Below are 24492 nucleotides of genomic sequence, written 5' to 3' on the forward strand. Positions count from 1 at the left end.
GATATGCTTACCTTAGAGAGTGGGAGACAGCTGAAGCCATTCTGAAGCTTTGCTTTCTTAAGAGATATGCTTCAATTTTGCAAAATACATCTGAATTGGAACAGGTGGCTGTAACGTTATGGTCGGAAGAAATAATTCAGTCTGTACAAAACTTCGGGAGAACGTCTTGTTGAAGTGTGTTTGCCACTCAACACATCTCTGTGCGAACAAGGCTGTGAAGATGTTATGCAGAACTTCTTGGTTTCACATTCACAAATAGTTTTTGCACAGTACTCTTCGACGACAATAGGCTGAAATATTTAGACTTATCAACAATGTTGACCAACCAGCCTTTGAAACTATGTAACTTTCCAACACCAGGTGGCTCTCATTCTATAACTGTTGTGTCTATATCCTGCAGGAATGAACTTAAACTACACTTTCAATTCTTCATAGCATTGTTATGATGCTAAAATATATTGTGTGAAATGTACAGCGACATGACCAACAAACCTTTCCTGCAGTTTGTAATGCCTGTAATTGCAGGAATCCAAAAAAGTATACATTTTTCAAATAGGTACATTTGCTCGACTCTCTTTAGGTGTTTTTCAGATCATTGCTTGTGAGAATACTGGAGCCCAACTGCATAGTCATTTAGAAGATGTGAAAAGTGCTATATCAAATGCAAGGATTATTATTTACTTACTATTCATTTACCACTTGCTGCGATGGACCTTGGTGCACAGTTGAACATTTTGCTGGCAGAAGCTTACATTAACGAACAGAAGGCAACCATCACGTAAAACAGCTGCTCCTGAAAGCCACCAAACAGCTTCAAATGAGGCAATCTAACTACATTGCCCTCTGGAAGTCAATGTTTAGCCCCTCAGTGGTTCTTTGCTAAATAAGCCCCCATTGTCACCCATTTCGTTGCTGAAGTTATTCAAGGTGATGTGGGAAAGCTGGATAAAATGCAAAATTATATTTGTAAAGCACCTTTGAAGCTCAGAAGGACATCCCAACTGAACAGTCAGGGATTAGGACCCAAGCGGGTAGTGGGGTGGGGCGGTTGGGATCAGGGAGGGTGGAGGGCTGAAAGGGTAGGCAGGTGAAGGCACGGTCGAAGAGGAGAGTCTTGAGGTGTGCCTTGAAGGAGATAAGGGAGGGAGCGAGGCAAAGGGAATGTGGGATGAGATCCAGAGGGTGGGGGCAGAGAGGCTGAAAGTCCGACCACCAATGGTGGAGAGGTCCGGGCGGGGGACATGGAGCAGGCTAGAGCCAGCTGAGCCAAGAGGTTGATAAGGAGTTAGCAGGTTGGAGAGGCCAAGGCCGTGGAGGGCCTTGATGGTGAGAACGAGGATTTTGAACTCAATCCTCTGTAGGATGGGGAGTGTGGGTGGGATGACGGAGCTGCAGAATTCTGGATTATCTGCAGCTTGTGGAGGGAAGGCCAACAAGCTGGGAATTGGCATCGTTGAGCCTAGATGTAATGACGGCATGTGTGAGGGCACTCAGTACTATGCAATTAACTTTACTGCTTGGCAAAATAAAGACAAGAATGCCTTAAAGTTCTGGATTGAGATCCACAAATACACTGATGCAAGCGTCGAGAATATTTCTGAACCAACTTGTCGAGTTTGCTCTCACTTTGCTGGCAATGCGACTGAGCAACATGGATGCAGAAAAGGATATTCTTGGAGATGAACCTTGTCAATCAAAGCTGAGAACTCAACTTGGACAGAAAACACTGATTAGCATGTTACACATTCATTATGGGTTGAGGCTTGGAATATGCTGCGAGGATTTCCAACTAAGAAAGGACATGCTAAAGCACTTTAATACGTATAGTGCAGCAGCAGAGGAATCAGCAAGACTAATTTAGACCAAGACAATTCTCCTGGAGTAGCGATAGTGTCAGTAGTTGTTGGATTAGGAGAGCAATAGTGAATAAGCACTTACTGTATTTTTTTTTGTGTGTGTGTAAAACTTTGCTATAGCATTTAAACAGAACTGCAGTGCTTAATGTTGGTTGGTTGTCTGAGGAGTGGCACGTTTCGAGAGGCAATGGGGGGGGGGTGTTGTTTTTGTTGAAAAATCTGGCCGCCCTGTCCGTCTGGAGCGACGTTCGAGGGCCGGTCCGGGGAGATGCGGGAAGCGCCGCACTCTCGGAGGCTCCGTCGTTCGGACGAGCCGTTAAACCGAAACGACAAGAAGAAGAAGATTGCATTTACAGAGCGCCTTTCACGTCAGGAGGACGTCCCAAGGCGCTGGACAGTTGGGTCGGGACCCAACTGGGGGGGGGGGGGGGGGGAATGATCAGGGTGAGGTGAGGGGAGGGAAGGGAGGGAGCGAGGAGGGGGTAGAGAGTCGAGGGGAGCTGAAGGAAACCCCCCATTCAGGTGGAGCCGAATGATCTGATGGCACTATTTGAAAAGCCAACCCTGCACCTGCAGGTAAGCAGGGTGCGTCCTTCCGTATAATATAATAATAATAATCATAATCCTTGCATTTGATATAGCGCTTTCCAGGTCTTCTAGACGTCCCGAAGCGCTTCACAGAATAGACTGTAAGGTGAATTGACGGCATATTTGTGGGCAGCCAATTGCGAACAGCAGCGTCCGTCCCCACAAGAAACTCTCCTCTCCGTCTGGTTTGGGCACCACAAAGGGTTTAATGATGATGATGATGATGATAACAATAATCCTCGGCCTTTGACACAGCGCCTCCATCGAGACGTCTCAAAGCGCTTCCCACACACACACACACACACACCGCACCTTATAACTCCGCGTAAGAAACGCAGTAAGTTTCTTTTTTTTTCTTTTCACACCCCCAACGACAACAACAACAACCACCACAACAAATATATTTTAAAAAAGCCGATAAAACACACAAGAAATGTGCAGCTCACGTACGTACATAAAAACTCTACTCCTCGGTCGGGCGGTCGAAAGTTCCAGAAACTTCCAGGCGAGTCGCGGGCGGGCGGGCGGGGCGGGGTGGGGCGGGTCACGCCCGATTGGGCGGGTTTCTGCGGTTTTTGCGCGCTTTCGGGGCGGGTTCCTGATTTTTCACGTGTTTTTCTTTATATTTAAAAAAAACTTTTTTCCCCCCGCAAACCCTTTACACGCACTTTCTTCGAATCGGGACGCCCCGTCCGACATATATATACCAGTCCGAGTCGGCAACAGCGTGATATTGGGCCGACTTTGGGCGGGGACTTTGCGCTACAAAGCCACGCGCGGGGCGGGATGACGAGGTCGGTGTGTGTGCGCGCGCGCGCGCAGGCGCGGGAGTGAGGGCTGTGACGGAGTGCGCGCATGCGCCGACCCCCTCGCGCGCGTGAAAGCCGACCATGAGGAGCTCGCGTGCCTTTGGCGGCGGCGGTTGTTCGGTAAATAACGGTCGCTCCCCCCTCCCCCCCTCCCCCCCACCGGGGGCTCTCTCTGTGTGTGTGTGTGTGTGTGTGTGGAGGTTGAGAGTTATCCTCTAATCCCCACCACCACCGTCACGACCTGAAAGGCGTCGGTGAAATTTGCTGCGACTGTCGAGCTGTGTTTTTTTTTATCAAAAAAATATAAAACGAGGCCTCGGTGCCCTCCTGGCCTCACCCCCCCCACACCCCCCCCCCCCTCCCCGGTGCCGCGGGTCGGTAAAGGAAAGTGGGGGGAAAGAGGGCTGTCGGGAGCAGCGAGTTTCCAGAGGGCGAAGCCCGTCCGCGCAACGGTGAAGGCGGAGGGTTCGGGCCCGTGAGGCGACTCAAGTTACACCGCCCCCCCCCCCCGCCCCCCCCCGCCCCCCCCCCCCCCGCGTAAGGGACCTGTGCGGTAAAGCGTAGTGACCGTAATCCGTGGGCGAAACGCGGCGGCCCAATTGCGCGCAGCGGGCGCGGCGCGTCCCGCAAGACGGCCGTGGTCTTCGACCGACCGTTAGCTCTTATCGTGGAGTCCTGTAGCTCAGTGGTTAGAGCACTCGCTTTGCAAGCGAGACACCTGGGTTCATTTCCCGGCAGAGGGCGAAACCTCGGGCAAGTTTCCTTACTCCACACAGAGCCTAATAATAATCCCTCCCAAAACCAAAAACAATAATAAATTGGTCATTTTCAATCTACGACTGTTTGTGGGACATTGCTGTGCGCAATTGGCCGCCGCGTTCGCCCACAAATATACAGTCAATTCACTTTACAGTATATTCTGTGAAGCGCTTTGGGACGTCCTCCCGACGTGAAAAGCGCTATATCAAATGCAAGGATTATTATTATTATTATTATTATTATCGCGACCCGTCTTGTGAACGGATTTGTTAGGCCCCGGCGAGCGGTCCGCCGCCGGTCGGCCTGACGACCACCGGGTGGTGGCTGCCTTGCGCTCGTCGCTTCACGGTTGGCGATTCTTCCGCGCCGAGGCACGGGGAACGCAACCTGCTGCCTGCGGGCACTCGGCGCCTTAGGACGCCCCCTCCCCCCCCCTCCCCCAGGGCGTGAAAGGTGCTCTCTACGAACGTAACTTTTGCTGTTAAAAGTACCGCACGAGAAGTTTTGGGTGACTCAATCATCTCGGTCCACTTTGATCTCATCCTTCCAGGACACTCGCCCTCCTGTCTGCCCATCGCGGCATTCAAGCCCCTCCTTAAAAGGCGTCCCGGGGGTCCCGCTCTCTTGACGCCTCCCGCTCCGGTCGTTTTGATTACCCTCCAACTGAAGAAAACACTTCATTAAGATGTTCTGTGTCTTTCAGGACTCCGCGGGTAAAGATGAGTTTATTAGCATTCGAAGGAGAGACTTGGAGAGGCTGACGACGGAGATAATGCAGATGAAGGACTTTCTGCTTAAGACTGTTAACAGAGAATTCCTGGAGAGCTTTCAGAAATTGGAGCTCGTTGAAGCAAGTATGTTTTGGTTTTGTCGTTTCGATGATCTGTTCTCGCTCTCACTCACACTGCCTTCTCTCTCTCAACAGCCCGGACATGGAGCTGTTGCAAGAATAAACAGTGAAAATGTCTCTTGCATTTGGTCAGCGATGTTGTATTTACTCTCTCGATGCGTTCACTTCATGTCACCCACGTACTTTTTCAGCTACTACTATCTTGGGGTTCTCTTACAACCTTCAGCCATCATTTGATGATTAGCTGACACAAAATAGCCTTCTGCTGAGTGGAACGAGCCAAGATTGCTTTTGGAAGTCGAAAAAAAACACAAATCATGGGAGATAAGTTAGGAACTGCAAATGATTGTAGGATTCACGCTCATAACATGGTAATCTTTGTCTTAACCATGACTATCAGCACTCCGAGACATTACCCCACATGAAGGACTCTACATAAATGCAAGTTGTTATCAATGCTGTTTCATGTTGTGATGCAAACAACAATTTTTTTAAAATCCAATTTGTGAGTGCTGTGTTTCCTTGCTATGTTACAGATATAGAGAAGAAGGAACAGGAGAATGAACAGTTACGCTTAGATTGTGATCATTTTAAAGCTAGATTGCAAACAGCACAGGCAGACTGCCAAAGGGAAAGAGAGGTAAATGTAGTGGAACTCTAATATATAACATGCTTTATTGTAAGGCAAGTTTGCGTAATAATCATTTACTTCACCCCAAATTAAAAATGCGGGCAGAGTCTGCCAATAAGATCAATTCCCAGCTACTCAATGACATCCCTGGCCAAGAAACTGTACAAATCCATAGATACTGTTGCTGACATTGAAAATGCTGTCAACTACTCACCTGAGTTTTTAAACTCTTTGGAACCATCCTGTATGCCTCCACACAAACTTATACTAATAATCATGCTGCTGAGGAAGCTAGGTGCACCAAAGCTATGCAATGACACAAGGTTGGTGGTAAAGCAGTTGATGCCACAGGTTATAGAAGCAACTGGTTAGGCTGGTTGGTCAGTTCAAAGGGGAAGATGTATTCATTCCTCGCATCTCACTTCTCCCAAGTGACTACAACAACAACAAGATATGTATAGCGCCATTCACGTCGGGAGGAAGTCCCAAGGCGCTGGACAGTGTACAGCATTTCAGACCCGAGCTGGGGAGAGGGGAGGGGAAGGTGGGTGACCAATGGCATGGTCGAAGAGGAGCATTTTGAGGCGGGACGAAGGAGACTAAGGAGGGGACGAGGTGGAGTGATTGGGGGATGGAGTTCCAGAGGTTTGGGGCAGAGTGGCTGAAGGCTCTCCGTCAATGGTGGGGCGGGTGGGTTGGTGGACGTGGAGCAGGCCGGAGACGGCTGAGCGGAGGGAGCGGGCGGGTTGTTAGAGGGTTAGGAGATCACAGAGATAGGGTTGGGCAAGACCATTGAGGACTTTGTAGGTGAGGACCAGGATTTTGAACTAGATCCTGTGAAGGATAGGGAGCCAATAGAGTCGGGTGAGAATGGGGGAGATGGGGTCATGGAGTTTGGTGCAGGAGAGGACACAGGCTGCAGAGTTCTGGATTATCTGAGGGGTGAGGTAGTGGTGAAGTCAGGCGATGTTACGGAGGTGAGGGAAGGCAGAGTGGATCATGGCTTGGATGTGGGGAAGTAAAGACTTGATACCCGTTTGAGTTCAAAAGGCTCCAGTTCCCTGTGCAAATGTCAATCAACAAGGCACAAGGGCAGAGTTTAAAGGTTAATGGCCTTTTCTTGAAAACACTCTGCTATTCCCATGGACAATTCTATTTTGGATGCTCATGTGTGGGTTTATCCCAAAACCTGTACATCATGGCTGAAGGAAGAAAAACTGCAAATGTCGGCTACACGGAAGCCTTGCAATAACTCAAGGACCTGCCGAATCACACAATAAACCCCTTCGGTTAGTGAAGCTTCGATAAGATCTATCGTTCATGAGCTATGACCTAAACAAGCTCATCACACGTGTATGGCAGTTTTGCTTAAGGCGTTAATGGCATGTTAAATGGTTAGTGAACGGTATCACTGAAATCTACATTCCACATTCGATCCTTTGGTTGCAAGCGTAACTGCAACAGGTACAGCTAGTATAAAGTAAATAGATCTTGATAAAATGGTATGGAGAAATAGAGTAAGGAGTGGTTGGATACTCAGGTATTTATGGTTAGATTGAATAGTCTGTTTCTAAACAACAACAAAATTACATTTGTATCGTGCCTTTCACGTCGGGAGGATATCCCAAGGTGCGGGACAGTCAGTGTTTTGGACCCGAGCTGGAGGTCGGGATTGGGGAGGGTGGAGGACAAGGGGAGAATGAGGGTGATCGAAAACGCGGTCGAAGAGGAGGGCCTTGAGATGGGTCTTGAAGGAGGCAATGGAGGGTGAGGGACTGCGAGATGGAGTTCCAGAGGGTGGGGGCAGAGTGGCTGAAGGCCCACCCAGCAATGGTGGAGTGTGTGGAGTGTGTAAGGCAGGGAACGTGAAGCAGGCTGGAGCCTGCTGAGCGGAGGGCGTTTGGGAGGCCAAAAAGCAGGGAGTTTGAATAGTCAAGCCTGGATGTGTAGAGTCTATGTAAATAATAATGTGACTTAATCATCTGTTAGTAATATATTGGAGTGGTGTCGCAAAATGTCAGCTCTGAGCCTTCAAGCCCAATTGAGCCTTGTGACTACGTGACATACAGGGGATTCTCTGGCTGTAATGCTAATTTGACAAGTGCGTTTTTAACCAGTGGCTGTGAAGCAGCTAAGCTGCAAGAGCTCTCTCTTTTTAGATCTCAGTGTAACTTAAATGGGATCCATTTGAAAACTTGAAAACATTTCAGTTCTCTGGCTTATGGTTTGGTGTCCCTGCCATAATGTAATGCGGTATCTGGTTTCATTTTATGAAAGCCCTCAGTCATTGGCTACTTTCATGGAGACTGTTACCTCCAGCTGCACGCAAAGCAGTCCCTCTGTGCAACACCCAATGATTTATTTATAGGAACAGGAATAGGACAGGACATTCAGCCCTTCGAGCCTCTTAAATCATGGCTGAACTGTACCTCAACTCCTAATAAAAACCTATCCACCTCATTCTTGAAAATTTGAATGTATCCAGCAACCACAGCCTTTTGGAGGCGAATGTTCCAGATTTCCACTACCCTTTTGTGTAAAAAAAATGCTTCCTGATTTCACTCCTAAATGGCTTAGCTTTAATTTTAAGACTATGCATTTTTAAATTTAATTTTTTTTGCTCCATACATATAAACAATAAACTCAGAATTTCCGATTGGACGTTTGAAAAGTGGAATATGTTTGCACTGATCGGACTTGAGATCTCATCAGGGTTGACATTTTGCAACACTATTGTAATATGCACTAACAGAAGATTTAAGTCATATGCTGGGACAATAGAAAAGTGCGGAAATATTTGCCAAAAATTGTGGGGGGATTTTGACAGATTTTTCAGAAAATAGCGGGGGGTTCATTGATGCTATTAAAGTCCATTTTACTGCCGACCTACATTTTTTCACTATTGATAAAAGTTAAACACGAGGAAACAGCATAAATTAGATTTTTGCAAAAAAAATTAATTGCTTCTTTAACAAAAACTGGGTGGTGTTTTTTGGTGAGGGGGGGGGGTGGACACCAGCAAGGCTACAGGAGCTCACCACCTCCTGCCTCTCAGGGCCAGCACCTCACTCGCACCCAGAGAGAGAGAGACACACACAGAGAGAGACACACACTCAGAGACACAGAGAGACACACTCGGAAACAGAGAGACACTCAGAGGCACACCCACAAACACAGAGCAGAGGGAGATACAGACATACTCATACAGGAAAACCTCACAGACAACTGTTAATGGCCCAGAAGTTGGCTATTTTTCTTGTCGATAAAAGATAAATATCGGGGAAAAATTAAAAATAATCATCTGATCCAATGAAAATTGGAAAAAATAAAAATAGATTTCCACCAACACTATACTCTTAAACCTCACACAAGTCGTATCAGTTGGGGCCATACATTTCATATGATTTATGCAAAATGAGTAGTGTGAAACAAATAATACAAAATTCAATGGGAGTTGGGCAGAAGTACGACTAAGGTGATTATACAATTTATGTAGATCAGACTTATGTGAGTTTTACTAAATATAACTCATGCGTTGATGGTCAAAAATGGACTTCTAACTGAAGAAGTGAAAATGTAACTTGTTTATGAAAATATTTATTTGTAACAATTTTGTTACATTTATGCAGATTGCGCAAATAATACATTCTAATCTTGTTTTCTATCAAGGAGAAACTGGCAATAAGACTACAGTTAAATGAAGCAAGACATCAATTGCTTCAGCAAGCTGAATATTGCACAGCGATGGGTGCAGCAGTCTGCACGCTGCTCTGGAGTGTCTCCAGCAAAGAAGAGTCTGTTAAAATCATACTTGGAGGGGTAGGTGATACAATCACTGTTAATGTGGACAAATGGCACAAAGTAGATCATTTACTTTACTATGTAATGACACTAGGTTGCTTCACTGGTGTGCAGATACGTGGATCATTGAAGATAAGGTAATTGTAGATAAGGCGTTAATAAAGGTAAACAAAAGTCAGTAGTTTTATATTTGATATCGGCACGGACTAGTTGGGCCAAATAGCCAGTTTCTGCCAAATAGTCTTTAATATCCAGGATGTTCTGTAAAATGTTGTAACTATTTTGTAGACAAATGAGATGGCCACTTTGCACATAGCAATGTCCCACAAACAGCCATGAATGATCTATTTTTNGTGGGGTGTTGTTGAACACGCCTCAGGGAAATTCTGGTAGACTGAGGTTAAATCTGAACTGATCTTGGGATCATCCGTCCATTCCCACACTTTCGTGCTGAGGGGCAACTGGTTTGTGATCAAGAGCAGATTCGCTGGTTGATTTCCTCTAATTCTACCCTAAGAGAGAGTGTCATGTACCTCAGGAACTGGCAAGATTCAAGATTTGCAAATATCGCATGGTAAACAATTGGTCATTCGTTGCATGGTTGTTTGCGGCACATTGCTTTGCGCCCTCAAAGTACACAATCACTTCATTTCACTGTAATGCCTGTGAAGTGCTTTGAGATCATTCCAATATGATAAGGTGCTTTACCAAATGTAAGCATTCTTATTTTATTAATAGAATAGAATTCTTGCACACAGCATTGCTTCTGGTAAAGAAATCCAGAACAAGGGGCATAATCTTAAAATTAGAGCCAGGCCATTTAGAGGTGAAATCAGGAAGCACAAAGGGTAGTGGAAATCTAGAATTCACTCCCCTAAAAGGCTGTGGATGCTGGATCCATTTACATTTTCAAGACTGAGGTGGATGGATATTTGTTAGGTCAGGGTATCGAGGGTCACGGGGCAAAGGTGGGTAAATGGAGTTGAGGTACAGATAAGGCATGATCTAGTAGAATCTTATTAAGCATCTTACAAATGACATTTTTTATTTTTAGAGCAAAGCAGTAAAGTTTTTCAATATTGTGGGACAAACGATAGAAAGTTTTGTGAAATCTCTAGATGGCGACATCAAACAGCAACAGGACTTGAATTCGGATGAAAATCAGTTTGTTCTGGCGATGACAGGAATTGTAACAAGTAAGTGTTGGCTGGAAAAAAAAGTCCCATCAGCAATGTGCTGAACCATGTGTCAGCAATAAAAAAAAGTGAACGGATCTTGAGATGTATTTAGTGGCACAGAGCATAAGGAACAGGAAGTGATCTAGCCCCATCTGGAATAATGCATAAACAGTAAAACTCACACACGTTGTATCAGTCGGAATCATAACATTTAATATGACTTATGTCTGAGTTGCCGGCCAACTGTAGAAGTCGTATAAAATCTGATTCAATCAATTATGCGCATGCGTAATTGAATGCAGCCTGTAAGTACACATGTGGTAATTCGTCATTGCAGCCGGTAAGTGCACAGGCAGTGACTTGTTAAGACTACAATTTCCTAGATTCAATGCATCTTCACCCATCACCACATACGCACTTACCAGCAAATGCTGGAATTGCATTGAATCGCACAAAATGAAGTTCTTCTGTGCACACGTCAACGGATGGATACTACATTTCCCGCAATTCAATGCAGAAAGCAGGCAAGTAAGCACGGGTCGACGGGTAAAGATGTCATTTCCGCAATTCAAGGCCTCCAGTAAAAGAGGGAGTAATGGAGGGTACCGGAGCGGCGATACGAGTTAGGAGGTGATTAGTAGGACTAGTGCGAAGAAATATAAGTGGTTTTGATAGGAAACTGAATGGGACTTGGGTGAATGTACGATTTAGGCATTTATGAAATCTATACATACTCTACATTTATGAAAGTACAAACTTGTGCAAGTTTTATTATATTTCAGCGTACCAATTACTGTAGAGGCATCTTTGTATTTGTGACATTTCTGAAAGGGCAATTAAATTAATAGTTGAGATTTGACCCAATGGGCAAAGTGACCTTCTGTCCTGTAAATACCTATGGTAAACTACTTCCAGAGTTGCAAGGTGAGGCTACTAAAGCTGTGATTGTTCATACAGGATTCAAACACTGGGTCTAGAAGTAAATGTACAGTGAATCATCCATTTTCTGCTGAAATTTGTATGTATACTTGACATATTTATTTTTACAGGAGGATTGCAGTGATTTTTAGGAAGGGCAACAGTGGGCTTGATGAGGTCAGTTATGTGATATCCACAAGGGATGAATCATCAGCAGGGAAAGTTAATGAAGTTGTCACAGGATAGGACATATTGTGTTGATAGTTCTGTAGGTTATTCAGATACAGATCTGTGGTATTATGGTTAGTATTTCCTTTATGAGTGCTATAAAATCTGATCATTTTCACCTTTTGAATTTATATCCCTATATTCCTTTATGTGCTTTGATTTAAAAATTCTTATATGCATCTACAAATCCTTTCCTGCCCTGCTACCTCCCTAGCTCTCCGATCTGCCTGCTCCCCAACCCACTACCCACTGGCTCTGTTTGAGTAGCTCCAGCCTCCTACTTATCTTCCATGCCCTCCGTTCCTCAATCAGTGGCCGCGCTTTTAGCCATTACTCCCCAATACTCTAGACCACTCTTGTTCTATCTCTCCGCCTTGCCCCCTCCTTCCCCATCTTCAGGTCATGCCTGAAGACATTCCTCTTCGACTGTGCCTACAGTCATCTTCCCCCCCACCCCCCGACTCAGTGTCGTACTCCAACACTGTCTCAAGCCTTTTGGGACGCTATCCTGCGTAAGGGGCACTATATTTTTTTGTTTGTAAGTTAATTTACAAAATGCATAATAGGGTTGTGGCTTAGCACTGGAAGTTTAATTCTTCGCTGCAGCAGATATTTATGCAGTGGTTGGATGTGAAAATTATTTTTCTTTTGTGTGCTTTTTTTCCTGTTAATTCCAGATGTGGCTGCTGTGGCTTGTGGCCGGGAATTTCTGATTAACTCTGCTCAAGTGTTGCTGGAGACCCTGTTACAGCTACTTGCAGATATGAAGGCTGGTCTCTGCACAAAACTCAAAGTGTGAGTTTTGACATTTAGTTTGCTGATTATTATTTGCCTAAAGTCCTAAACAATCAGAAATTTGTGATTTACAAAGCAAAATCAGGGCTTTCAAAGTTCCTATTACACTGTAATGTCGCTGCTGGAGAAGCTAACAAGCTGAGTAAAATTATACTAACAACAAATTACATTTGTAGAGCGGCTTTCACATCAGGAGGATGTCCCAAGGCGCTGCACAGTCAGGGATTTGCAACCGAGCTGGGGTTGGGATTAGGAGGATTGTAGAGTAAGGGTAGGTGGGTGACCGAAGATGTGGTGGTAGAGGAGGGTCTTGAGATGGGCCTTGAAGGAGGCAAGGGAGGGGTGTAGTGGGATGACACGGTAAACTTTGAGATACTTAGGCCTCTGAATGTCAGCAGCATCTCATATAATCTTCATGAGCGGATTGCTGCTGACTGGCTTTCTATCTGCACAGGGAACTCAGGCCCCACACAGCTCAGTGATGTTGTCGGTGTCCCTGACAACCCCGAAAATGCTGGTTAGTGGCTGCAATATAACAAGCGCCAACCGAATAATTGGGCTTGGCACTCCAAGGATTGGCACCCAGTTTGCCTTCAAAGTACTGTCACTATACAGGAATTTCTGTAAAGCGCTTTGAGATGCCCTCCTACCACGAATTGCGCTGTGAAATGCAAGGATTATTATCACTGTTGTGAGGTGAGGTCTCATTTTAAGGCAGATCACTATTTATTGATTCTAGAAAAGACTATTGTTGAAAAGTAATGTTTTATCTTGCAGATTAATGCTGATGTGTCTGTACAATGTAAGCATTAACTTGAAAGGAGTGAAATATATCAGTGAGAGTTTGGGCTTCATTCCCCTCTTGTCTTGGCTTCTGGAGGGTAAGTCTATCCTGAGTTTTTTTTTCAGATGATTAATCGCAGATAGCACACAATCACAAATCTTGTTTGGTTCTTTCGTCTTGTGCCTACATGATCAAAATCAACATTGCTGTTGTGCAACCCTTTACTGAACAAAAAATCTTTTGGTACAGTGCCTTATCATGTCGGAACGATGTCTCAAAGCGCTTCACAGGACTTACTGTGAAATGCAGTGACTGTATTTGCAGGCAAACGAGGCAGCACACTATGCGCACAGCAGTGTCCCACAAACAGCTATGAAACAAGTGATTTTTTTTAAGAAGTACAGAGGTCAGCATTTGTTTCTCATTCTCCACATCATGATAGAGTATTTGATTTATTGATGTATATTTTCTGCTGATGAAAGAAAATGACTGGAGTAACTTTACTGCTTCATGTCACATACGTTGTGTCCTTAAATCCTTGCTCCATAGCACTGTGTGAAAGGCAAGCAATCAACTAACACGTGAGCTGAAGATACATTGTGCAGTATTCAGAGTTGGTTGTGCATGTGATCTCATTTCTATTTATTTCTGAATGTCTTCATTTTCTTCTTGACTTGGTTCCCCTGAACACAGTGGAATAAAATTATAAAACGATCTTTGTTTTAAATAAGAAACTTTTGATAACTACAATAAACTACAATTATTTACAAATTAAGGTTGGTAGCACTCTTGACTCTGAGTCACTACACTTTACTGTATGTCCCGTGAAACTCTTTGAGATGTCTCGACGTGATAAGATGCTATATCAAATGCAAGGATTATTATTATTGTAGTTCAAGACCCAGGTTGAGATTTCGAACTCAGTCTAGGCTGGCACTCCAATACTAGTCCCGGGGAGCGCTGCATTGTATAGGGACATATTTTTTGGATGAGTGGATTCAGGTGAATGTTAAAGATTCCATGGCAATATTTGAAAGGAGAAGTAAGTTTTTCCTGGTGTCTGACCAATAACTTCCCAGCTAAAATTGATTGTTTATTTGCTGGCTGTTTTTGAGACAGTTCTGTGTTCAAAAATGGTCTGTTGCATTTGCCCACAAAATACACTAAATTCTATGCAGCGCATTGAGAAGTCCTTCAGACAAATGCAAGAATTATTTATAATTGATACAAGGTGGCATATGACAATATCTTTTATGGGATAACAATCTTATCTTCTTTCACTCAGATTTCATTCCTTTTAGGACCTCTTCCCCAGGCAAAATCGAAAACTCACTCTGCTGTGAAAACTCACAAAATATAAAACTCGCTCACTAAGCGCTCTGGGCCACTCCCCTGAGTGGGGGACGCTATATAAATGCAAGTTGTTGCGAGAAATGTGTGCAGGGGCAAAGTTAACAGTTGCAGTAAATCCTTGTGTAACTCTCCTACATTAATTATGCTGCACGTATAGTGACAAATTAGTATATGTGCTGTGCAAATCAAGGTCGAGCAACCATGAATCATTTTGCAGCAATGTACTTCACATTTAACCCACTATGCTCATTCCTCTGCAATAATAATAGTAGGAGTTGCTCCTAATTTGCCCCACTAATTGGAACTCCATTCCACCGTCCCTTCGCCTCCCTAGCTCCTTTGCCTCCTTCAAGGCCTGTCTCAAGACCCTCCTCTTCGACCATCCCTTTGGTTACCCTCCTACCCCCACCCTCCCTGCCCTCCACCCCTCCTCACGCTATACAAATGTAATTTGTTATTGTAATAATAATAATCCTTGCATTTGATATAGCGCCTTATCACGTCATTGAGACGTCTCAAATCTTTTCACAGAATATACTGTAATATATTGTAAAGTGGATTGACTATTTTGAGGGCGAATCGTGGTAACCAATTGTGATGTGTTGAAAGCTCTCATGCAATCAAATAAATTGCCCAAGAAATGCTACTGATACTAATGACAGTATTATAAAAGCAAGCACACAATTTCATATAAAAATCTGGTAGTTCTCAAAGACCTGATCTGCAATGTGAAAGCTAAATAACCTTTCAAATTCTTCTCTCAAAGCCATTTCAGACAGGGATTTGCTGAACAATGTTTGAAGAAAAAATGCAGTGCCAATGGTATTTGCACATGTAAATAGAAATCTTTCCACCCTGAAAGTGTATTACAGATAAGCCTTTAAGTGTTGATGCAAAATCACTAATCAGCCTTACTGGGAGTAGGCTCAGATGTTCAGGACACTCATACGACGAAGAAACTGTCCCTTATCTAATCTTTTCTCAGTGGCTCAGTTCTGATTACGTCAAACTGTATGCTATCACAGTAAAGACGAGGGGAGAACACATGCAACAGATGGTACTTTTATCTGGTCACATTTTTGTACAAAGAAAAGAAGGAAAAGAATAAACACCCAGTTTATTTTTAGCAATGATTCCTTACAATAAATGAAAATATGCACGTATACATATTAAAATACATCATCCTAATTAAGCGGTTTACAACAAGAACAAATTAAATTTATATCGCGCCATTCACATTGGAAGGACATCCCAAGCTGCTGGACAGTTAAAGGTTTGCACCCAAGCTGGAGGTTGGGATCAAGAAGGGTGGAAGGTAGTGAGGATAGCGGTGGGAGTGTGGCCAAGTAACAATCAAAGAGGAAGGTCTTGAGACGGGTCTTGAAGGAGGTGAGGGAGGTGGGTGAGGCGGAAGCTTTCGGGATGGGGTTGCAGAGGGTGGGGGCAGAAAAACTGAATGACAATGGTGAGACGGTGGGGGACATTGAGTAGGCCAGTGCCCGCCGAGCGGAGGAAGCGGGAAGCTTGGTATGGTGCTAGGTCGCAGAGGAAGGGAAGTTGAGAAGCTGAGAGGAGCAAGGCCGTGGAGGGCTTTAAAAGTAAGGACGAAGATTTTAAACTCAATCCTCTGAAGGATGTGGAGCCAATGGAGCCAGGCGAGGATGGGACTGGTTGATTCATGGAGCTTGATGTGGGAGAGGAGATGTGCTGCAGAGTTCTGGCTAATCTGTGTAGTTGAGCCTGGATGGGGGGAAAAGCGGTGGCAGAGGCGGCAATGTTGCGGAGGTGGGTGAAGGCAGAATGGATCATGGCACGGATGTGGGGTTTGAAGGACAGCTGAGGGTCGAAAAGGAGGTTCCATATTGGTTTAGTCATTAGCACTGTTATACACACATCAAAAAGAAATGGTAGAGATAGTGATCATCATATGATAGCTCTCCCAATCTCTTATACCTCTATTCTACTTTATAAAATGTTTTATTGTATCAAGCTTTGGTCATGGACAGCTGTGTGATCAATCAATTCATAAATAGAAGGGCTTGTTATTTTTTATCTTAAAAAAAATTCAAGGAAGGACAGGTTGGAAATGGGTAGTAGTATGAGGTTAGAATGATCAATGGTGGGTTTTTTGAGGAGGGGTGTGATAACAGCATTTTTCAGGGGGAGTGGAACAGAGCCTGAGAAGAGAGACTTGGTTGACAGTGTTGGCCAGCATGGGGGGAGAGGAGGGGGAGTTGAGTGACCAGCAGCTGGGTGGGGAGGGAGTCGAGGCAACAGGTGGAGAATTTCATGCGGGTGATTATGGTTGAGATGGAGGAGGGAGAAATGGGGGCAAATAGAGGTTTATATGCTATTGGCATCTTCTGAGAGACATCGCATGTCTAAATCTTGCTTGTAGCTCATTTCTTTAACGTTGGAGATTATCCTCACTGCTCTCTTCTGCACTACCTTCAGAGACTGGTCAGCCTCCTTGTGTGGACTGACCAGAACACTGTTATGTGTGAGTATGTTGCTTGCTTCAAGAATCCTGTAGCTCAGTGGTTAGAGCACTCACTTTGCAAGTGAGAGACCTGGGTTCGATTCCCGGCAGGGTGAAACCTTGGGCAAGTTTCCTTACTCCACACGCCTAATAGTCCCTCAAAAAAACCCAATAATAAATTGGTCACTTCACTCCACGACTGTTTGTGGGACACTGCTGTGCGCAATTGGCTGCTGCGTTTCGCCCACAAAATATGCAGTCAATTCACTTTACAGTATATTCTGTGAAGCGATTTGAGATATCTAGAAGGTGTGAAAAGCGCTATATCAAATGCAAGGATTATTATTATTAGTGCTTATTGCTGTCTCACAGCGTGTTGGCATGAAATAACTAACTCACTACCAAATTCTTTCCTATCCTTGGAGTACATGCATTTCCTATTCTTGCTTCATATATGTATAGGAATTGCTTTTTTTTTGTTTTCAACTTCATTTACCAGTTATCAGCCGATGTTCCAATCAAGCTATCCTTGTAAGACCTTTGCTGCAATCTGTGATTCCACAGTTACTCTCAACTTGGGTGTCATCTGCAAACTGGGATCTTACACTGGGATTGTGAATCCTGACCATTAATGTATACAAGAAATTACATTTGCATTGTGCCTTTCACATTGGGTGGACATTGGGATTTGGACCCGAGCTGGGGGTTGAAATCAGGGGGGCAGGGTGGGTAGGGGCAGGAGGGTGACCAAAGGCGCAGTCGAAGAGGAGGCAAGGAATGGGTGAGCCGGAGGGACTTTGGGATTTATTTTTTTTTAGCCAGGTGTCTGACAAATGCGGAAACCCATCTGCAACCCTTTTAAGCATCACCATGCTTAAAAGTATCCAAACTGAGATTTCCATGCATCCCACTAACACATGGAAATTTCAGAGATGGATTGTTGGAATGGAATGCGCACTCTCTCCTTGAAGGGAAGCATCCTGCTTACCTAATTCCGGTAAGTATTAGGCGCAGGTTGGCAAGAGCCACGGTTAGGGGACCTTAGACTACTACTGGAGTCTAACCAAATAAAACTGTATAGCTTGCCATTTGCTGTCTGGCAAGCTTTGGCTTCCAGGGTTAACAGAAGATGAGTGAATAACTCCCTACCCGAGGTGACTGGTCTGCCTTTCCAGGGCTGTCATCAGCAGCGGACGTACCTGGCTCAGGAACCGGAATACCGAGACTGCCACAGACCCAATTCCAATTTTTTCTCTTTAGCCAGTTCTGAAGTTATATCCATGCTATTCCCATGGATACCCAATGACCTCAGTTTGTGAAGGAGTCTTTCGTGTTGTATTTTGTCAAATGCCTTTTTGAAGTCTAGATGTACTACGTCATATGGCTTCCCACAATGAGTTATCTCCTCAAAATAATTCTGAGGTTAGTCAGACATGATCTACCCTTTCTGAAACCATGTTGTCTGTCAGTTATCAAATTATTTTCAAAGAGACACTCTTCAAGTTAACTGCAGTTGTTCAGTTGAGCTCGCAGTTGTGGGTTGATGTGCGATGCCAAGGAAAGAACAAGCTAAAGAATGGGGTAGCATAACTAAATCTGAAGTACATCTTGTAATTTTGTCAGGAAGTGTATAATTTTAATTGAATGTGCCACATGAGCTGAAACAATCAATAGCAGGACATTAAATATCACATAAGTTAAATCAGTTGGGATTACACATTTAATATGATTTTTGCCCGCCTCCAACCGTACTTTACCCCGGACGCAGCCAAAACGCTCGTCTCTGCATTCGGCACCTCCTGACTGGACTTCTCAAATGTCCTCTTTGCTGGTCTCCCCAGCTCCACTATGCACAGGATCCAACTGATCCCAAACTTCGCCGCCCACATACTCATCCGTACTAAACTCTGTACCCCTGTCACACCAATTCAAGCCAAGCTCCATTGGCTCCCCATCACTGAACGGGTCAATTTCAAGATCTTTGCACTCGTTTTCAAATCCCTTCATGCCTTGGCACTTCCTTACCTCTCCGACCTGCTTAACCTACAACCCGATGCCTCTGCTCAACTAGCTCCGGCCCTCTGCATGTCCCCCGTGCCTTCCGTTCTACCATTGATGGCCACACTTTCAGCCTCTACGCCCCGAAACTCTGGAACACTCTTCCTCTATTATCCCTCTGCCTTGCCCCTTCCTTCCCCATTTTCAGGTTGCGACTGAAGACCTTCCTATTGACCTTCGTGCCTACAGTCACCTCCCCCTCCCCCTGGCTTGGAGTCGTGCTCCACCTCTGTCAAGTGCTCTGGGGCGCAACCCTGGTGAGGGCCGCTATGTAAATGCAAGTTGTTGTTATGTCGCGCTTGCATAGAGTACAAACTCCTGAACGGGACTTGGGCAGATGTACTATTTCGGCGATTATACAGATCAGATTTGTGCGAGTTTTACTGTATCAATAGGATGCCCTATTCATCTACAAAATAATTTTTTTTTTGTCAGCCGAGTGTGTGATACACGCAGAAACCCATCACCGTGCTTAGGAGTATCCAAACCAATCTGAGAATTCCATGCATCCCACCTACACGTGGAAATTCCAGAGATAGATTGTTGGAATGGAGTGCGCACTCTCTCTCTGGAATGGACGCATCCTGCTCACCTAATTCTGGCAAGTATTAGGCACAGGTTGGCAAGAACCAATACTTGGGGACCCCAGAGCGTTGGGGGTATTGCTGGAGTCTAGCCAATTAAAACTGCATAGCTTGCCATCGATATTGCTGTCTGTCAAGCTTTCCCGCTGCTTGTCCAGCTCGGACCACCTGATCTGTTAGGGCTTTGGGCAGCTTTAACAGGAGCTGAGTTGGATGACTCCCTGCCCCAGTAACTGGTCTGTCTTTCCAGGTCCTGCTAATGAGCCAGGCTGGCTGTGCTGTGCTGTCATGCTGGACTACCGTGGACTCGCCCGGCTCAGGAACCAAACTTCCGAGACCTCCAAAGAGGGCTGGCTTAATTCTGACATTCTGTTACCAGGCATGTCGCCTTGGAGCCAGTTTAGCTTTGAGATGCACCCTGCTTACCTTCCACCCAAGGAGGATAGTCACTAGTTGGTTCTGTATACTTTTCATGTCTTTTGTAGCGATAAGTGACTATACTCCCTTCCAAGGAGGATAGTCACAAACAAGAAAAGGCTGCTTGTCACAATTTTGTACCTTTGTCTGGCTTCAACTTTCTTGAATACCCTCCAGAGCCTACTTATTTCCAACGTAGCTATCAATTTCAGTTGTACCCAGTATCACTCCTCTTGAGCCTGTTCTGGTTTGCACCTCTTTCTCACGGTTACAATCGACTGGCCTAGACTGGCCCAGAACAGACAATTCACAAACTGAGATTGCTTCTTGGTCTCGTATATATGTGGCAAGCATTACCTGTAATCTCTCCGGGACTTGAGAAGTGTCAAATGTTTGAAATCCTTGGGTATTTGGGGTACTCTATGGCTTGTGTTCGCTTTCACACCAGGCTATGACTCCTGTCCTCACTTGGCTCCACTAATTCTCTTTCCCCAGCGGATCAAATTAAAAATTCTCATCCTCGCATTCAAATCATTACACAGCCTTGCCCCAACTTCTGCATCCTTAGAGAAAAAATATTTAAGTCTGTTGGCTGTTGTGGCCAAGTGGATTGAGGTCAAGGATACTGGAGGTATGGAGACTGTTATTGGTGATTGTTATAAACTTGGACAGGATTGGATAGACAAGACAATATTTTTACAGATAAGTGAAGCCTAACATTCTACACGCTTAACACAGCACAACTATACAAATCAGAGAACCAAGCTGGAATATGCCCCGGAGACGTTTGCTCGCAATTGATGTGAAACTAATTGCCTATGATCCAGTTTATTCCTCTTCTCCATCTCGAACAGTGCTGTTCCACCAAAATCTAGTTCTCTGATACAGTACTGTATTTGTTTTGAAAGATGTTTTGCCAAATTAAGGGTCACAGCCTGAAACTCTCTTCTCTGACTTCCCTCGGTATTTTGGATGCGTGCCAACAAGGCCTGGTGTTATGTGAAAGATAACAAAGCTAATGCAACAACAAATATAATGGAAAAATAATTTACATAATCGGAAGAGAAGAGAATCCAAGAAAAGGGAGCTTCTCCCTGTGCCCTAGCTAACAATCTCCCGAAATAAAATTGGTCATTCGTTTCACAGCTGTTTGTGATGTGTAAATTGGCTGCTGCGATTGCCAACAAATATATTGTCACTATACTTCAAAGTAAAATTTATTGGAAGTGTTTTGAGATGTGGAGACCTATAGCGTATTGGTTACGTAGCAATAGTAGGAATCCGGTTGTTAGTCGAATGGCGAGTTGCTTTCCAGGGGTAATAATCCCTTACAAAAANTATATATATTGGACACTCAATCCAACAAGGTTTACGGGATGCTGCAGTATGCGATTGGTCGCCACATTTTGGCCACAAGAGGCACTTTACAGTTCACTTTACAGTATATTCTGTGAAGCGCTTTGAGACATCTCAATGATGTGATAAGGCGCTATATCAAGCATTGTGGAGGACAAGTTTGCAGGGCTATGGGGAGAGCGCGGAGGAATAGGATTGATTTTCAATGAGCCGGCACAGACACGATGGGCTGAATGGCCTCCTTGTGTGCTGTATAATTCTATGATTCTATAATCAAATGTAAGTACTGAATTTATTATTGTGCCTCAACAGTGTCATAAGGTCTTAAATCAAATCCAAGGATAATTACCAGGATGGTCCAACCTTTTGGCTGCTGAGGGCCAGATTACCTATTTGAGAAACATCCCCGGCTACATAAGCAATATTTTTGTGTTTCCCTTCCAGAAACATCACATGAAATTTCCAAATTATGGAAAGAGCAGGTGGGCCAGATGAAATGGAAGGGTGGGGCAGATGAAATCAGACTGCTGGCCGGATGTTGGATCACCCTGAATTATCTATCGGAATATACAAGTATATTTTTATTTAACAAAAGTAAATACAATGGGTGCAAATAGAAACTGATTTTGAATTTTAAGTTTCTCTTTACTTAAGCAATATACTTCAAGTGGATTTAATTTAGTACTTTCTACTAATATAGGTTCGCTCACTGTGCATCTGACATACAGCTATTGTGACTTAACAAAAAGATTCAGAGATGTTTACAAAATGGGAAGTGATGCTGCTCATCCAGTATTGTGTTTTCCCACCAGATCCAGATGCAGAAGTGTGTTTACATGTTCTGCGACTCATTCAGTCTCTGATTCTTGAGCCAGAGGTTTTCTCCAAAGTGGCAACTCAGATCCGCCAATCTCTGCCTCACCGGCGCATTCTGGAACTCGCCAACAACCGTAACCCTGACCTCCGCAATACAGCAAGCGAGCTGCTGGAGGATATGAAAATGGTTAACATTGGAGTATAGCCTGCTTGATTTGTGTCCAGATCTATTTCTGAGAGTATATATTGGGGTGAGTTTTGCAGTGTTGCATTCTACATTTCATTGGACATTCACTCCATTATTATGTGAACGAGGCAACAAAATAGTTCTGTTTTGTTTTATAGAATCCAATGTGCAAAAAAAAAACAACTTGCAGTTAGTAATTCAAGTCAACCTGCTCTAAGCTATAGATATGCGGAGGTTACCTTGCAAGGGTATTGTGGATTGATGCAAGAATGCAGAGCTGTGAAATTGATGTTAAAAAGATGTGCCAACATTTTTCCTCACTACTTTTCCCTCCATTACCCACACTTGTACCTGGTTGACCACCTATAAAGTAAACTGATCACAGGATCTCGCAGTCGTTAAAAGTTTTATGAGTAAGGTGACTTGGTCACTGAGTTTCTCCCCTAGTTTTGGAGACTGCCAGTTTGTACAGAAATTTGTGTGGGATTGTGAAATGTACTGTAGTTGTATTCATTGAAACAGGTTATTGCAGCACTGCACAACTGCTGAGAGAATTTTTCAAAAGATTAAAGACGTAAGAGGTCATGTATAAATTAATGCTGTAATTAGATGTTCAACCCTAAAGGATCATACTTAAAACCAGGCTGAGATAGAAGAGCTAGAAAACGCAAATAACCCTCTAAGCAGTGTAACCATATAACAAAGATTTTTTTTGCAATGTAATGTCCTTGTACAACAACTAGAAATGCCAACTGAAAAGTTTGTATTTGCAAATGGGATACAATGCATGAGGGAAATTTGTTGTCCTGTAGAGGCTGATTAAGCATTGATGAACATTTGGTCACATAACTCATTACTCACCAGAACTGACAGCTTTAGTGTAATTTCCTTGTTGAACCTGTTTAATAAAAGGTTTCTGTGACCTGTTTGTTCCATATTTTTAATTGTGAATAGAAATTTGAGAAACAGAAACATTTTCAGCTCATTGTATCTGAAGCTGTTTTTTTNAAAAGTTATTCAAAATTAATCCCACTTTCGAGCTCTTTCCTCATATCCCTTAATGTTTCACTGATTAGGTGTTTTTCTGTCCTACCGGTGGGAGTTGCAGGCTATTTGGCCTGTAATCTGCAGTTCTTAGAGTGCTATAGACCTGCCTGGCTCAGGACAAGACTGTAGAGACCTTCACAGGAATTACTTAATTGTGATATTCCATTGCCAAGCATGTCATCTTGGAGTCAGCTCAGCTTCAAGGAAACCTGCTTACCTTCCCTCCTCTCCCATGTCTTACAGACATTTCAATACATAGAGTGATGCTGTTGCTGTCAACATTTATAGTGAATACAGACAGCCTGTAGCTGCATGAATAGCTCATTGTTTATGAATTAAACTCCGGAAACAGCTTTAATTTCAAATTATTTTGCTGATTAAGCTCATACATAATTCGTAAAATCAGACAATCAGAGATGCTTGACTTGTGCTGACAGGGACGAGTGCAGACCTTGACTGGTGTTAAAATAATGGGGTAAACATGACTGATGGAGTTTCCAGATGATGCAAATGCTGACTGGCGCAGTGTGCAGCTGCTGATCTTGACTGCTGCAGGTGCAGACCTTCACTGTTGCGGAGTTAGGCTGGTGCAGAGCGAGTCTGGTGCATTGTGGATCTGGAGCTGACTGTTAGAGTGATTTTTTGGGGGGCATCACATGTCTGACACGTACAGAAACCCACCACCGTGCGTGCTTAAGAGTGTCCAAACCAAAACGAGAATTTAATGCGTCCCACCTACACATGGAAATCCCAGAGAGAGATTGTTGGAATGGAATGCGCACTCTCTCCCTGAAGGGACGCCTCCCGCCCACCTAAATCGGAATGTATTCGGCATAGATTGAAAAGAGCCAACCCTTGGGGACCCCAGAGGGTGTGTTGAATCATAATTTTGCACTTGGGGGCATCCATCCTCGTGGTCCTGCTGGGTGACCCAGTGTTCAAGATGGTGAGTGCAGTGCAGAAGTGGAGTCCTGTAGCTCAGTGGTTAGAGCACTCGC

General features: G+C 44.3%; 1 protein-coding gene across 2 annotated transcripts; it reads left to right on the top strand.

Moving 5' to 3' along the window:
* The first annotated feature begins 3254 nt into the window (after positions 1-3254).
* On the top strand, positions 3255-23011 carry LOC103188731 (heat shock transcription factor 2 binding protein). 2 transcript variants are annotated; one of them, XM_007908811.2, is made up of 10 exons: positions 3255-3373; positions 4716-4866; positions 5399-5502; positions 9163-9312; positions 10349-10490; positions 12296-12413; positions 13191-13294; positions 21889-22038; positions 22257-22511; positions 22606-23011. In XM_007908811.2, the coding sequence occupies exons 1-9, from the start codon at positions 3335-3337 to the stop codon at positions 22463-22465; spliced, it is 1167 nt and encodes a 388-aa protein (XP_007907002.1). In that variant the 5' UTR covers positions 3255-3334; the 3' UTR covers positions 22466-22511; positions 22606-23011. The 2 variants fall into 2 exon arrangements, with proteins under 2 accessions (XP_007907002.1, XP_007907003.1); XM_007908812.2 differs by lacking the exon at positions 21889-22038 and having other exon boundaries at positions 22257-23011.
* Positions 23012-24492: the final 1481 nt, after the last annotated feature.

This window comes from Callorhinchus milii, unplaced genomic scaffold (assembly GCF_018977255.1).
Source record: "Callorhinchus milii isolate IMCB2004 unplaced genomic scaffold, IMCB_Cmil_1.0 Scaffold4, whole genome shotgun sequence".
NCBI lineage: Eukaryota > Metazoa > Chordata > Chondrichthyes > Chimaeriformes > Callorhinchidae > Callorhinchus > Callorhinchus milii.